Here is a 16,636-nt window from a genome sequence, read left to right as displayed (position 1 = left end):
ATTTCATACTGTACTGTATGCTGTATTATTTGATAATATCCGTTAAACAGCAGTGTCATTTTATGGTCTGAATTGTATTTGTGTAACTGTTTATTACCAAGCATTAAGATATTCTGCTTTTATTAGAATCTTTAGGGAAAGGTTATGCTGTTGCATGCACCCAAGAAGGAGAAGAGAAAAAGCAAGCATCAGGTTCATCTGGCACTAGGGGAGGTAGAAGGAAGTCTGCTAATGCTACTCCTAGAAGAAGGTCTGCACGGAACACCAAAAACGAGACCCTGAGTCAGTCTCGGAGCTCACCTCGGTCCAGCAGTTCTGGGTGCAGCGCCCCTGATGGCAATAATCCACCTCTGAATAAATCCTTTTCGGAATCAGAGAATGTTCTTCCCAAACGAAAAACAAAAAGAATAGGTAAACAACGAACACCTCTGGCTAAAAAGAAACTGAGAAGTTCTGCACGTTCTGAAAAATCATCCAGTGATTCAGTTGATGATGATGATGATGCTGAGTCTGAAGCGGTTCTTACAGTAGATAGAGACCAGCAGTCAGATAATGAAAGCAGTAGTGCAAGCCTTCCACAGAAAAATGATGCAGAAACAGAGTCTGCTAATGGATTAGAAAGCTGTAATGAACACGCAGAGATTGAGGAAACTACAGGTGAATATGAGGAAGATACTTCAGGCAATGGTGATGTAAGTTTTTCTGTCCAAGAATCTACAGTATTGACTTCAGGAGGAGAAAGTCAGGAATTTGAAATAAAAGATCTTAATGAAAAAACCATAGAACTTGAGAATCAGGACGCCTGTAAAAATATTCCTGAACAAATGGAAACAGCGACTAGCCCCAGAGATGAACTGTGTGATCCTGCAACATCTGAAAATGTACATGAGACGTTGTGTAGTCCTCAGGAGGAATTAATTGAGAATATTAATACAAAAATACATAAACCAATAACTAGTCCAGAAAATGAATTACTGGAACATCCAGAGACTTTGGAACAAGATCAGCCATTAGAGAGCCCCAGAAGCAAATTGCATGAGCATATAGAAACCATAGAAGTTGATGATGCTAAGGCAGATGAAAAGACAGAAGTAGACTGTGCAAGTACAAATACTCAAGACTTTGAAAGTGATAAAGACAAGGAACCAGACAGGTTAATATGTAATACTTCTACAGATGCATCAGAGCAAGCCTTAAAAGAAAGCCCCGTGCCAGAGTGTGAGAAGAACAGAACTTCAGAGTCACTGACGATAAATGCTGAACGTAAGCATTTTGGTGAGGATAACAATGAAATGATACCAATGGATTGTGACTCATTTTGCAGCGACCAGAATGAACCTCAGATTGAACAGTTGCCACCAGCTGAAAGTATAGAGCAGGGAAAAATGGACTCCTTACAGTGTGATGCAGCAAATTCTGCTTCAGTTTCAGGATTGTCTGCTGAAAAAGATGAAGCTGTTCACCAAGAAGGAGAGTGTCAGTCAGAACCCAAAAAAGAAAAAAAGACTCGAACAAGACGGTCTCGATTTCATTCACCATCAACAACTTGGTCTCCTTCCAGGAAAGACGGCAGGAAATCTCAGTCACCATCTCCTAAAAGGGAGATGACCAGGGAGAGGACTTCCCGGTCACCCAAGAAAGAAACTGTTGGGGAGGGAAGGAGATCCTTATCTCAGTCTCCAAAAAGAGAGACACTCAAAGATGAGAGAAAAACACCATCTCGATCTCCCAAGAGGGAAACTGTCAGGGAAAGCAGGAGGTCATCTTCTCGGTCAAGAACAAGGGATTCATCTCCAAGACAAAAGTCTAGATCTCGAAGCAGCGATAGGGATTGTCAGAGAAGGGATCGTGACAGAGAGAGAAGAAATAGAAGATGGTCCAGGTCCCGGTCCAGGTCCAGGTCACGATCTAGGTCGAGATCACAGTCAAGGACGAGAAATAAAGGCTCTTCATTCTCTAGAAATGAGAGGGATGGTCATTCACCTCGTTGGAAAGACAGATGGGCAAATGACAACTGGAGGAGTCCCAGAGGGAATGATCGGTACAGAAGAAGTGATCAAGAGAAACAGAATGAAAGTCTAAAGGAGAAGGACAGTATGGAAAAAACCAGTGATGTTCAGTGTTCTCCAGACAAGCGGAGGAATGATTGTCCAGACTGGGTAATGGAAAGGATAAACTCCATTCCAGAGGTCAAGAACAGAGACAGACCTCATTGGGAAGACAGCAGACATGATAATTCAGGGCAGTCTTGGAACAAAAATTTTGGCTCAGGTTGGTTTCCAAATAGGGGGAGAGGTCATCGTGGCAGAGGTGGGCGTGGAAGAGGTGGTTTCGCATATGGAGACCAAAGTGAAAATCACTGGCAGAGTAGAAAACCTCTCTCAGGGAACTCAAATGGTTCTGGGAATGAAGCTACAAGGTTCTCAGAGCAGCAGCCATACAAGCGTAAGAATGAACAGGATTCTTTCGATACGCCTGCTGATAGATCTGGGTGGACATCTGCATCCAGCTGGGCTGTAAGAAAGACTTTACCTGCTGATGTGCAGAATTATTACTCAAGAAGAGGACGAAACTCATCAAGCCCACAGTCTGGATGGGGAACTAGACAAGAGGAAGAGACACTTGAACAAGGTACACACAGTTTTGATACAAAGCTTAGTCACAGATGCAGTAGATGAGTAAAATTCTAGTCATGTTGTTCTGTTAGTTGATCAGTTCTTCAAAATTGGGGGTGAATTCATAGTAATTTTGCAATGTGGAATATGGACTTGCAGTGTTTTATCAGGATTTCGATGGCTTTTTGATTTTCCTCCACATCAGAGTTTTTGTGTTGCTTACAGACTAGGCGTCTAAAGAGTACAACTTTAAATCTTCTTGGCTGAAAGCATCCTGTTCATGGTCACTTTTAGCATCTGCCTGCTAATAAGTTATCCACAGATCATTAACATTCTGAAGTAAATGGTAGATGTAAATTGTATTCAAGAATCACAAAGTCCAGCTCTGAAGGAACTTGCCCTTTCCTATTGTCATGTGGCTTTGCCTTTGGTTTTTATCCATTTTTATCTTATATGCCAGCAGTGGTGTTCTTTTCAGAGGCAACTTCATCAAAGGCTTCTTATTTTGAGGGAACTTTGTCAACCTTCAGTTTGCTACAGGAAAATATATCAAGCCTTTAATTGCAAGTGTTGTGATTTTGCAGACATTATTTTCCATAGTTCAGTTATACTAATCTTTTTTTTGAATCTGAGCTCCAGGTGAGAGTACTCTCTCAAAGCTGGATGAAACACACTTGATTGGTATCATGACCTGGTCCTGGGCAACATGCTGTAGCTGGCCTTGTATAAGGAGGGTTGGACCAGAGTGAAGCATCAGGACTTAAATGCTGATCCCTTTGAATGAGCTGAAAGGATTCCTCAGGGAAGGGATTCTGAGGGAATGAGGAATGGATCTAGATTCAGAATCCCTTGTCCGTAGCTCAGACCTCGCTGCTTGACTTTAAAAGGCTCACTGCTTATACCTTACACTGAAACTTTTTATCTGCTGTTGAAGGTAAGGTTGAAATAGTGAAGTTATTTTTAAGAGTATCACCCCCAAGAGGTTATTTTTACTTCTAGGCTTTACCTGTTGCACCATCACAGGGCCTTTTAATAATCTTCTGAGTATTGGCATCTTTCAGAAATGGTTGACAGTGCACGGACAAAGGAGAGCAAAAAGTAACGTATCCAATAGCATGAAAACTAAACAGGTTCTGTTGTCTTTCTGTTCTTCTGGGGAGGATTTTTGTTTTGTTGTGATGGAATAACGTATTGGCTGAGCTGTGGGAACAATTAGAGTGATGGGAATTCAAAATGCAGACCTGCATAACAAGGTGACCTTTTTTTAAACTCAGAAACTAGCACTTAGCTCAGTGATGTGTCTGTGATGAGTGCTGTATAGCAATGTGATGCACTATCTGTGAAATACTCAAATAGAGAACTCTTTTTGGAACTCTATGATTAATGAAGATTTCAAACACCTCGTTCCATGCTTTACTTTAGAAAATACAGATTTTCTACTTCATATACTGTCTTTTTTTTTCCTTCTGATAGATCCAAACCTCAAAGACCAAGGCAACCAGCAAAGCGATGGTTCTCAGTTACCAGTAAATATGATGCAGCAACAAATGAATGTAATGCCGCAAGTGAATGCACAGCACCAGCCTATGAATATGTTTCCATATCCCATGGGTGTCCCTCCTCCTATGATGAATATGCAACGAAATCCCTTTAACATCCCCCCTCCAGTGCCCATCCATCTCCATACCGGAGTGCCTCTCATGCAGGTAGCTGCTCCCACTAATTTGTCTCAGGGATTGCCTCCGCCTCCACCTCCACCCCCACCATCTCAACAAGTCAACTACATTGCTTCACAGCAAGATGGAAAACAATTGCAGGTATGCTTTATCAGAAGCCATGGGAGGAGCACTATTGAAGTAACATCCTTAAGGGTTTCCTAAATGTAATGCTACCTACTTGGTAAACTTATACTTGCAGTTTCTTTCTCTCTTGCCTGTCTTCTCTCACTCCACATCAGATTTTAAGTAGAAGTATCCATGAGAATTTGAGTTGTTAGGGGACTGTAGCTTTTAGATAATAACATAGCACCACAATTGTTTTGTTTGTGGTAGTGAGATGTTCTAGGTGGTAATGGAACACTGAAAATGCTTCTATACTGTCCATTGCCTTTTTCTCCTTCAAAGTCAGTATTTCTAGCTTTGGAGATGCTTGAATCCCCCTTCTGCATCGTGTAGAAAGTAACCTCAACCCCTTTGTTGCAATGCTAATCCCTTGGTTTGTTGTATGAGCAGAGGGAAGTTATCAAGTACTTCATGGCATCGATTTGTTCCACACTTCCATTCTCCAACTGTCACTGTCTCAGCAGCTCAACCACCCTCAGCGCCACCACATTTTCTGTTCTGTTTAATCTTTTGAGCCTTTTTGTTCATAATTTTCAGGCTTTCTTTGGTAGGTTTTACTTATCCCTTCTTGCAAGATTCTCTTGCTGCTGGTTGCCCTGTTTGAGACCTAACTTTTGTTTTATTACTCAAGTTTCAAAAACTCTGCTGTGCTTGGGCAGATCAGACTGTCTTTTTGTGCCTTCCAAGATAGCTTAAAACATCCTTTGTGTACATTAAGTCCTCTTGTAGACAGCTGTTCATATTAAGAACTTTTGTATCAGGGAAAGGAAAATGAGCAGCTTCCAAGACAGTGAATGGCCGTGGAAGGAGGTGTAACTAATGCCAGGTCTGTGTGGTCTATGTATAGGGTTCTTAAGGGCTTCACTGAGGTTTGTCCTTCCCTTCTGTTGCAGGCCACCTGCTCTAACCTAAAATGCTGTGCCCTGCATTACAGTTAGAAAAGGGTGTTCTAGAACAATGATTTCTAAACCTGTTTTCATTAATAGCTGAAAATTTGGCATGTATTGATAAATTCTTAACATAACAATGTTAAAAGAGTGCTGCTGTTAACCATTCATGTATTGAGAAAGAAAAGTTCCGTGGGAAATACTGAGTGGGGTTACAGGCCATATGAGAAGCTCAAACAGTGAAACAGCAAGGTGCTATTTGAACTAAAATGCCTGTAGGTTATTTGTTGGTTTCATTTGTGCTGTCTGTAATTAAAATATTTTCACAGTTGGAAATCCAATACACTTAATCACCGAAACACAAGAAGCCAGAACGCGTTTTGTGAACCACTGTGAAACTTACTGTCTAGTGGAGCAGTAGGCACGGCTTTGTAAAGATGTGTATTATCCCAACATGCAGGCATTTCTTAGGAAAGCCATTGGTTTATCTATTGCTGTTCTCTATCAGCAGTGCTCATGGTGCCCTTTGGTGATGTCTAGAAGTGCACAGTCAATGGCTCTTCCTTAAGAATAGGTACAGGTGCTTCAAGGAGCAGCATTTCATCCCTAGCCTTGAGTAGACAGTAGGTGTTGACACGTTTGACATTCTTGTAGAAGTTCAAGCTGGTAATGAACACGAAAATAAATGCTTTCAAAGCAGCATCATTATCATAGAGTCACAGAATCACAGAATGGTTTGGGGTGGAAGGGACCTTTAAGATCACCTAGTTCCAACCCCCTGCTACAGGCAGGGACACCTCCCTCTAGACCAGGTTGCTCAAAGCCCCATCCAGCGTGGCCTTGAGAGCTTCCAGAGAGGGGTTATCCACAACCTCACTGGGTGTAATTTTTTGTTTAAATGTTAATCTCAGGTACAAAATAGGGACCTCCTTTTCACTCCAGTGACAAATAAAGAGGTTCTGTAGCCATAAGGTTCCCTCAAAATGATTAAGGCCATCCACACCTGTTTGCAGAGTATTTTGTCACTTGGGATCTCTATGAGAGCCAGAATCCAGCTACTGTAGCAGTAATGATGCGGATGCCTTACTTTTCAAGTTTTACTTTTTTTTTTTTTTTTCTTTTGAGTAGATTTGATATTATTTGCATATTTTCCAGAATAATGAAGTGTGCAAATGACCTGATGAACCAAAGCATGTGGCATTGATGCTTTTTCAGTAGCTGCTGAAACAGGTAGAAGGGTACATTATCCTTCGGCATGAGAATGTTTTAACTACCAATAACCTTTTAAAAACAGGGTGTTCCAAATGCTGCTCATGTAAGTAATAACATGAGCACTCCAGCCTTGCCTGCTCCAGCAGCAGTCCTGGGAAACGTGGGAACTGTTCAGGGACCAACTTCTGGCAACGCGACGTCATCGAGTCACGTCAAGGGCTCTAATGCAACTGTGCAGCTGGGAGAAAACAAAGCAAGTGTAACAGTGGAAGCCAGTGCAGATAGCTCAAAGAAGGACCAGGCAAGTTCACAGTGTCTGTATTTATATAACTACATGTGTGCATGTGTAATATGCATAAACATATGCAATATATAAATTTTTTATATACTGAAGCTATGGTAGCACCTCCTGTGTATATCCCTTAATACACCTCATCCTGTCATCTGTGTGATACTCTGTGACAGCTCTGAGCTGTAACCAACCAGCAGCTGTGTCTCCTTGTCATGCAGTCTTATTTAAAGCATCTCTGTTACAAATATTTCTGTAAGTGCTGTGGGACAACATTCCATTCTTAATAAACACAGGCAGCTCTCACAAGTGCTGGAATTTGAGTGAGGGGAGCATAGTTTTGTAGTCCTCTGTAGTAACTTCTGTCTGATAAAGGTTGTGATTGATAAAATTTGTATGTAGGCATTGAAAAAATAATGCTCCAGTTTGTGGGTTTGTTTTTTATTTGTCAGAAATTGCTAATTCAAGAAAAAGCAGCACAAGAAGTCAAACTGGCAATTAAACCTTTCTACCAAAATAAAGACATCACTAAGGAAGAATATAAAGAAATTGTGCGGAAAGCTGTAGATAAAGTAAGTTGTCTGTTATTAAAGCATGAACTGCGTGTGTTCCAATGGAGGTTGGCTTGGGTTGGATTTTCTGACCACGTGGGAGCAGCTCGTAGTTGTTGTGAGGGAGAACAGGGAAATGAAAATTACCTTTCTCCATTCACGTGAGCTTATCCAGCTCATGGGATCAGAGCTCACTTATTGTTTGGAAGAGTTCAGCAGGAGTTGGGAGATGGTTATTGGTGAAGTTTTGGCGCTTTCCACTGGGATGTTGAAGCCCTGGGGAGCTGGGAAAACAAATGCTGTGCAGTGAGGGCTGATTGCAGCTGTCTCAAGCTTTTTTTTTTCTCCTTGAAAACTGTTGTAGGTTTGTCATAGCAAGAGCGGAGAAGTTAATTCTGCCAAAGTGGCCAATCTGGTGAGGGCCTACGTAGACAAATACAAGCACTCACGGAAGAAGAACGCGGAAGAGGCGGTCTCCTGTGAAAGGAAATGATGTCGTTTCAGTTTTTAGTGTTGTTCTCTCTGCAAAGTGCAATTTCATCATGATCCGTTAGCTGAGAATTGTACACGGATGTGCTTTGAATCTGGTTTTGGTAAAATTATTTTTCAGTGTAGTATATAATGTTTTGTTCTGAAGAAATACAGAGCTGCAGGGCGACTTCTTCATTCCTTTTGAAGAGCAGATGTCTGAAAAAGGAAAAGGTGTAAAGAAGAATCATTAGGAATGTACGATTGTGTGGATACTTAGATGTACAGCGTTTTGACTTGAATGGCAGTGCATTAAATTAGAAATTGGTCTGAATACGTTGATTTTTGGAACAGGGATGTACAGTACCTCTAATTGGTCAGATGAAGGGGGAATTTTTTGTTTTGATTTCTCGGTAATAGCAGAGATGAAATAATGTATTGCCTCGACAGATACTTTGAGCGCTAACTGGACAGGCTGACCACAGGGCTCACAGCGTGTATATAGAAAGCACATGGAGTTGTCTGAACAGAAGAACTGTTTGGGTTTTAAAAAGAAAAATCATGAACAGTAGAACTCAGTGCCCCAACTCAAGGGCACTGCCTATCTGTTGTAACACCAAATAAAAGTTATGCTGCTTGGTTTTGTTTGTGAACTTTTTCCATTTGTTGCAAGGTAGTGGGATGAACTTGATGAATTTTTATGTGCTGAATGCCTTCAATCACCACACACCAACAACCTTAGCTCATGCCTAATGCTGCCCTCAGCTAGCACAGCAACAGGAAGCTTCTGTGCTGGAGCTGCATGTTCAGGCACACCAACTCCTTGTTTCTTCAAGCAAGACCAAGGAAAGTTGCGGTTGGTTCCCAGGCTCCTGCCTGATCAGAGGCTGCCAGGGGTGCCAACCTGAGCTGTGCACTGCTTCCCTTTGTGAGCTAAGGCCTGGAGCATGGAGCACCACTGGAAATGCAGCACCTTAAGTGCACTGGCTTTTATACTTCCCCAAGCACTTTCTCTAGAGAGGTCAGTGGAGGTACACAGGCATTCTGAAAGCAGAGTCATAAAATGTGCTAAAAGGATGCTTTCACCTAATGAAGAGCACGTGTAACTTGGAGTGCAGCAGTGAGGGTTGATGAGATGAATACAAGCTCCTTTGGGGGAAGACAGCTTGGAATCCTTCCACATTTGGTTAGGGAAGAGGGCTTTCTCTGAGCTCACTCTGAGAGAGAAATGCTTTCCTCAGGGACAGGTGCTGCTACCAGCTCAGTGCTGCCCTTGGGCCGGGCTGTGTCCCCTTACTGGGGGGCTGCTTCACCAGCAAACAGACAAAGCGTCAGCTGATGGTTCTGGTAGATTGTCTCCATAGCCAGTAGTTGCCCAAATTACCTTTTCTTCACAGAGAGCTCATCCTTACCCTCTAAGTAATTTCTGTGGAAGCCTGAAGATGAACTTAAGGGAGATACAGCTGTAAAAAAAAAATAATAATAATAAGTAAGTGATGTTTATCGCTTAATTATAACTTTCTACAGACTTAATGAAGCCTTTGACTGTCTATATTTATTTTTGTGTGCCTAAGTAAAAATACTATGTAAATTAGAAAGTGATATAATACATTTTCTACAGTCAAGCCAGGTTTTAGACTTTTCAGAAGACTCAGTTTTACACTGTGGTAGCAATTTGTACGAGCTCTTGAGCTATTTGAAGCTAAAATGGGTTAGCACTTTTGAGAAATGTAGCGAATTATTGCAATGTCAGCCCTGGTTTATCACACCACGTGTACTTATTACGTTTTACTTTGGATTTTGGGAATTTTAATGACTTTTTGTATCTTTATACAGTCGAGCCTTACTATAGAGCTCCTTTCAGGAGCCGTGTAAACGTGTCTTTCTTTTCTTATAAAGGAGAGGTGGAAATTGTGGGGGGAGGAATGATGGAGGACCTGGGCTGGGGACGTGGGCTCACTGATCCCGTTTTGCAGTTCCTGCTGGGCTGTGAGCTGCCAGTGCTGCCATCTTGGTGGGCTGGTGGCTGTAGTGATGCTCCACTGTATTTCAGCATGAAGAATATGGGATAGATTGGAATGTGATCAGGAACTTCACTTTGTACAATAGAATATTTCAGAACTTGACAGAAAAAAAAAATATGCAATTGATTGCAATTTTCTATGCTGAATTTTTTTTAAAAAGCAAACGTATTGCCTTAATACACAGACTCTCCTGTTTTTCCCACAAAGCAGTACGGTCTCTGTTGATGTGGCTGCCCATGAAGGCGTGTACATGAACCTTGTAGTCACGTTTCTGTTCAAATGGTATGAGAGCTGTATTTCTATTTATTGCAAGCCTTGTACTGAACTCCTGCATGCACGAATACTGAAGGTGAGTGCTGGGAGCACGGAGCCCAGCCCTGCCCTCTGGGATGTCCGGAACTCATTTGCTCCAGATTGCCATGAGGAAAATGATTACAGAACTGTACTTTCTGTGAACTCAGGCAGATCAGGAGGGTTTTCCCTCCGCTCCTCTCACTGTCTCACTGTGCATGCTGCTTGAATGTCTCATCCTGAAGATGTATCCTAGGAGCACAGTGGCTGTCCGGAGTTACTGTACGGTGTTTGTAGCATGAGGCTGGAGTGCTGTCTACTGAAAAAAATCACTAGTTTTGTGTAGTGCTTAACATTTTCTAATAAATTCTTTTCACTAAGCTGTCAGTACTCCGTGTTTGGTCTTCAGTGGCTCTGGCTCAGAGTTTACTGCAGAAAGCAGCATTACGAAGTACTGCTACTTCTGTGCATATTCATCTTGTTTTATGTTGTCTGGAGTCCTCCTCACATCTGGTTTGTTTTCAGTTGGTCTGCCACCTTTCTGCCTTGTCTACCTGCACATGCTGTAAGCTGAAGACAGGTGCATGTGGCAGCATTCATTTGCCACACGTGCTGCGGTGATGACAGTTCTTGGCAGATGAGGATGGGACTGCAACCAGCCAGGCCCTGCCCTATATGTGAGGAGAGCTGGAAGAGCTGCCCAAGTAGAGAGCTTGGCTTGGCTTGGCTGGAGCAGCCGCAGGGGAGCCCTGCAATTCGTCTCCTATCCACAGTGGTAGCTTTGCTCCAACCATTTTAATGCTTTCCAGGACTGAGGCATGGCCCCAGTTCCATGCAGACATCGTCGCACGGTTTGTGAAAGAGCCTGCTCACCTTTTGGAAAACTTAGAGCCCCATTGTTGGACATTGGCTGTTAACGTCTGGGTGCAGCTGTGGTGGAAACAGCTTGCTTGTGTTTACTGAAAGTGCACTAATAATGGGGGGTCACAGAAAAAGCACACTGCTGTGCAAGCAAGAATGGAAAAGGACACAACTCAGCAGCTTCACTGGGGACTGGGAGTTGTAGAGGCCCAGGCTGCTAAGGCTGAGAACACTTCAGAAAGAAGGAAGGGCCAAGAGCCACACGGTGCGTGTTGGGGGCTGGGCAGGGGCTGCTGCTCCTTGGCTGCAGGAGGGGTGGAGATGCCTCACACGGGCGGGGAGGTGGTGGGGGTCAGTGCAGCAATGGAAGGCAAACAGCAGGACATTATTGCCAAGAAAATATAGTAATGAGGAGGAAAGTAAGTAAATTGACTGTAGTTAATTAAGAATTAATTGCCTAAATTGCAAATCTGTCTTATTTCCACAAACCTTCCTGGGGCCATATCTGTGTCAGATGTACTGACGGCACAAACTGCCAATTCAGCCATTGCTGCAGAGAGGGTTTGGTACATTCTGGCTGATGAAGGCCCAGCTATGCCAACGGGTGTATTTGTACAGTGTGAGCACAGGGAGGGCTCCTGTACCGACTGCAGGTTGGCCCTGCATGGTGCTGTCAGCAGGACCCTGAGGGAGAGCCACAGTGATTCGGTCAGCGCCCATCAGCAGCAGAGCTCCTTGGATGACCTCAGCCACTGCAGCGCTTGGTCACAGCAGTGGCAGAGCACATCACACAAAGTGCAGCTGTATTGCTATCCTGATGCCAACACCTGCCTGCCTCTGCAGCTGCAGCAGGCCGGGCTGAGACACAGCTCCACAGCCATAGGCCTTTCAAACTGGGCCGGCGCTTTGCTGACAGGCTGTGACTGCCCAGTCAGGCTGCCAGCTGCTCTACTGGCACAGGTGAAGCACAGCAATGTGTATCAAACATAAGCATTGTCTGCAGTGCCTGGGTTTCCTCTGCTGGGAGCAGCTCAGTACCTTTGGGCTGCCTGGGTGCCTGCAGTGAGCAGCGCTGGGTGCACGTCACCTCCAGGCCTCAGGTGGCAGATCGGCATGTTAGGGTCGCCCCTCCCTACTCGTTACATCCCTCCCCCATCCCTCTCCCTGGTGAGATGTGCAAAATCTCCAAAAATACAGACAGGAGAAAGTGTGCAGCAGGAGAGGAGGAGGAGGGCGCCCAGGCTTAGATTTATAGGACCATTAATGATGTTGGAGAAGACCACTGGCATCACCCAGTCCAACCCCAGCCCCTCCCCATATGCCCACTAGCTGTGTTCCTCAGTGCCACTTCATCTACACAGTTCTCAAACACCCCCAGGGGCGGTGACTCCACCACCTCGCTGGGCAGCCCATTCCAGTGCCTCACCACTCTTTCTGAGAAGTTTTTCCCTTATATCCAACCTGAACCTGAACCCTGGTACAACTTCAGGCCATTCCCTCTCATTCTATCGCTGCTACCTGGGAGAAGAGGCCAACACCCACCTCACCACGTTCTCCCTTCAGGGAGCTTACACAGCAGTAAGGTCTCCCGAGCCGCCTCCAGACTGAACGATCTCCCCAGCCGCTCCCCATAAGACCTGTGCTACGCACAGTGACATCCCCAGGGCCTCAGTGTCTCTCTTGCAGTGAGGGGCCCAAAACTGAGCGCTGTGCTTAAGGTGCAGCCTCACCAGTGCTGAGTACAGGGGTGCGCTCTGAGGAAGGCAGCTGAGGTGATGGGTACCAGGCCAAGGACGTGGCCCAGGGCAAGGACAGAGCTCTGCTGCTGCTGGATGCGAGCAGCTGGGGCTCAGGCAGACAGTACTGAACCAAACAGCTCCACACAGCCCTGTGAATTACAATATCCACGGTCATCAATAGTTTAATCAAAAAATGGGAGCAGTAGTAAGGCAGTAAGCAAGATAATAGCCTATTTCAATAGTTGAAAAGAACTTAGAAGCAGCAGCTTTCAAAATAATCAGTCAGTACGGCATCTATGAATATTCCAAGCAAAACAAAATCGTTAGCCCATAAGGAAACAGTAGTGCACAATTCAATGACCGCATAAAAGGAGTTGAACCCACAGGAAGGCACAGGCTGGAATCTGAAGTGGCCTTGCAGCTCTTTTTCTAATACAACTCAGCTGCAGCTCCCGCAGTTGCCATTGGGAAGCTGAGAGGCACCACAGCAACGCACTGGGTCCCACAGTGCACAGCCATCAGAGCCAGGGTGGAAGCCAGCACAGAGAGCAGTGACTGCAGGAGCCAACATCAAAGTATTTTGAGAGCAGCTTGTCATATAATTAGTCCCAAAATGCTGCAGAAATTATACCTATAGCCACTATATATATATATATATATATGTTTTTTATGAGGACTGTAAATCAAAACTGGCTGGGGATTCCTAGATGCTTCCATGCAACAGCACAAGGGAGGGACGAAAACAACTGGGAAGTCAGAACTGCTTCAGTTTTGGCGCAGTGGGTTTTACCACACTGCACATTAGCCAGAACATCTCTGGGGTTTATGGCAGATTACAGACTTGAAGCTGTGAGGCTTCACAATTGTCCTAGGCCAGGGTACACAGAGCAGAGCTTGGAGCTGCAGGCACTGAGCAGCACGGGGATGCAGCCAGAGCAGCATCCGGTCCAGTTCTTCATCACTCCCAACACAACCTGACAGCATGAAGATCTGCCCTGGCAGACCTCCTGAGATGCCATTCCAAAGGATGTGGTGATGGCAGTCCTTCGGGGCAGCCTTCACAGAGAGCCTTCGGGGCAGCAGGAGCCCCAAGGGCAGCAGTGGGACCAGGGCACAACTTCAGGCAGGAGAGCAGCTGCCCGTGGGTGGGTAGAATGAAAACCCCAACAACAATAACAAATCGCCCCCAGATGCAGCTGGCAGGCTGCCCACCTGTAAGTTCCTCATAGGGCACCTCACCCAGCTGCTGGAGACCCTGCCAGGTACATTCTCCCCTTCTGGAGCTTACAGCTACACTAGGCTGCATTTCTTCCCATCTAAGGCTAAAAGTCGTTGGTTTATCCTTCTGAAGGTGTCAGATCAGATCACACGCTGCTGATCTCATCATAGACACGGAGAAGCCAAGCACAAATGGGCACAACAGAGTGAGAAAGAGCCAACTGTAATGCAGCCATGTGAAGGACAGCAGAGTGCTCCAACCAAGTGAGGGTGGCTTTGAAGCCACGTCAATTACAGAGCATATGATCCAACCAGTAGCACCATGAACAGGCCACTGACCATCTTTACTGGTTCACAGGCTCCAGGGCAGCCCTGCAGGGAGCAACTGGTGGCATGGTGATGGTCTGGGGGAACAGTGCATGGAGAGAGAGATGGGTGCTGCACATCGTCACATGGTAACAAACACCTGGTCTGCTGGCCTGTGAGGGCAGCACGGTGATCTCTGTGTTAGAGCAGATGAAGCAGCTCCACACTGCTGGAAGTCTGGCAGAGACATGAGCTGAACCCAAACCCCAGTGTGCTTCAGAGCTGGAGGGCGAAACCACACCTGGCAAAAGCAAGTGCAGGAAATGCTCCTCTAGGAACAATAAAAAACAAACAACTTGTAACTAAATAGAAATAGAACACTTTGAATTTAGCATGTGCCCGGCTCCAGCCCACAGGGAAACAGGCACCAACTACCACCAACAGCCACCGAGTCAGCCCTGTCTTCACAGAGCACAGGAGGAGCACCAAAGCACCCACCTGATGGTGGGGAAAATGGCTGGCTAAAGCTGAGCCATTGCAATGCCTCCTTCCAGGAAAGGCTGCTGACAGAGCTTTCAGCAGAGTTTAGCCCATACCCCAACAAAATGAGCTCCCTGTCACTGTGCTGAGAAAACTCAGACTGACCATTATGGAATAACACTAACTTCAGCAGAAGTTGCAAAGCCCTTCACAAGAAAAGCTTGAACTGTACATGCGAGAGATCTTTGCTTCAAGAACATTCCTAACCTGGGGTTAGCACGATGTAATTTGGGTGTGTTTCAGTTGGTTGCCATGCAAGGAGAGGGCTGAGTTAAGCTGAAACACAAGCTGTGACCAAGTTCCTGAAGCTTGCTCAAGGTCCCCACGCTTCTTCCACTGCTCGTAACCTCCAGTGAACACTGGTTTCAACCAAAGTGGTTCACAAGAAGAGAATACACGTAAATACACATTCTAAATATTTAGCCAACAATGTATGTGATAGTAGTACTGTAGCTGTTAAATGCAATACTACCCACGTTATTCCCCACTCACCCCTCCATGAACTTTCAGAAATGGGGCTGGTCACAAGCAATCGGGAGCCGTGTGGCAGAGGCTATGCTTCTGGAGCTATTGGATAGTAAATATTTTACAGTGAAGCAAAGCAGTGACCCACATCACAAGTGCCCATCACAGCCCATACCTGTGCCATCACTCTGTGCTCTGTTTGATGCTCAGAAGATGTGTGGCCAAACTGAAGGCTCCATCTGGCCGCCTTGAACGTGGGAAGAGCCTGAAGCAGTCAGCTGCAATGCTCTTTGTTCAGAACACTGCAATAGGCTGGGATAGAAACTGTATGAGATGGGAAAATCCACTGAGTTCCTTGCGTCTGAAACAGCGTCAGACTGCTTCCTCCTCTATGCACAGATGACAACCATAAGAGGCTGTAAGCAGGCAAAATCCCAAGCAGTGGGATTTCTACAACTTCCTTCCAAAGTTCATTCTGTACCTCGCTTTTCTTTCTTTCTTAATTCCATTATTCCATACTATATTTTCTAGGACTATTAAAATCAACTTCCTTCAAGGTCCACATCTGCCGTCAAGCACAGTATTTCTGCCTCCCAAGTCTGTCCCATGTAAAACTATTTCTCAGTCCTCAAATCCACTAGCTAATAACAATTGCACGAGAGCTGTACATGAAGGTGTTGGCTCTGCAGGCAAACATCCATTCGCTTCCGCTCTATTGAACACGGAGGATGGCTGCACATCTCTGATGAGCCACAGCAGTTGGCTGGTGGATGTACCAGGTTACTGTTGTCACTCAGAAGGAGACGTGGTGCAGAGCGACCTGCACAACATGCAGGAGTGCCAAAGGCTGTTAATACAGACATGACTGTATTCTGCTCACCTGTGTTCATAAACTTTAAAAACTTGCACAGGTCAGTGGTACGGATCTTAATCTTGCCTGCACAGAGCTCCAGCTCCTAAACTCCACCCTCAATACCTTCACATGAAGTGCTTTTTTGTTTAGGTTTGCTTTTATAAACCAGCACGGGTGCAAATTGTTTTAAACACTGCAGCACAACATTTATTTAAAGAAGGCTCTATGGAGAACTCTCCAAGGGCAGAAAGTGCTCACAAAAAAACTGTGTGCCAAAAAGCCCTCTGCCATTTATTTTCACACTTTACTCTCTTCCTCAACCAAATTATTACATTTGAGCAGTAAGATGTGTGACGCACTGGAACAGGTTGCCCAAGGAGGCTGTGGATGCCCCATCCCTGGAGGCATTCAAAGCCAGGCTGGATGTGGCTCTGGGCAGCCTGGTCTGGTGGTTGGCAACCTGCACATAGCAGGGG

The 16,636-nt window shown here is 45.1% G+C and overlaps 1 protein-coding gene across 5 annotated transcripts in view; it reads left to right on the top strand.

The window, feature by feature from the left end:
• SCAF11 (SR-related CTD associated factor 11) overlaps nucleotides 1-10,558 on the top strand; it is a 41,861-nt gene extending 31,303 nt beyond the window's left edge. For all 5 annotated transcript variants that reach the window (XM_048947617.1, XM_048947655.1, XM_048947634.1 and 2 more), the window contains 5 exons: nucleotides 127-2,631; nucleotides 4,089-4,432; nucleotides 6,638-6,856; nucleotides 7,297-7,416; nucleotides 7,760-10,558. In XM_048947617.1, the coding sequence (XP_048803574.1) occupies nucleotides 127-2,631; nucleotides 4,089-4,432; nucleotides 6,638-6,856; nucleotides 7,297-7,416; nucleotides 7,760-7,888 (3,317 nt within the window). In that variant the 3' untranslated portion in view covers nucleotides 7,889-10,558. The remainder of the gene's footprint in view (nucleotides 1-126; nucleotides 2,632-4,088; nucleotides 4,433-6,637; nucleotides 6,857-7,296; nucleotides 7,417-7,759) is intronic.
• The last annotated feature ends 6,078 nt before the right edge of the window (nucleotides 10,559-16,636 follow it).

Source organism: Lagopus muta, chromosome 1 (genome assembly GCF_023343835.1).
Source record: "Lagopus muta isolate bLagMut1 chromosome 1, bLagMut1 primary, whole genome shotgun sequence".
In the NCBI taxonomy this organism is placed as follows: domain Eukaryota; kingdom Metazoa; phylum Chordata; class Aves; order Galliformes; family Phasianidae; genus Lagopus; species Lagopus muta.
The sequence above is the reverse complement of the archived record's forward strand: the minus strand, read 5'-3'. Positions and strand labels throughout refer to the sequence as shown.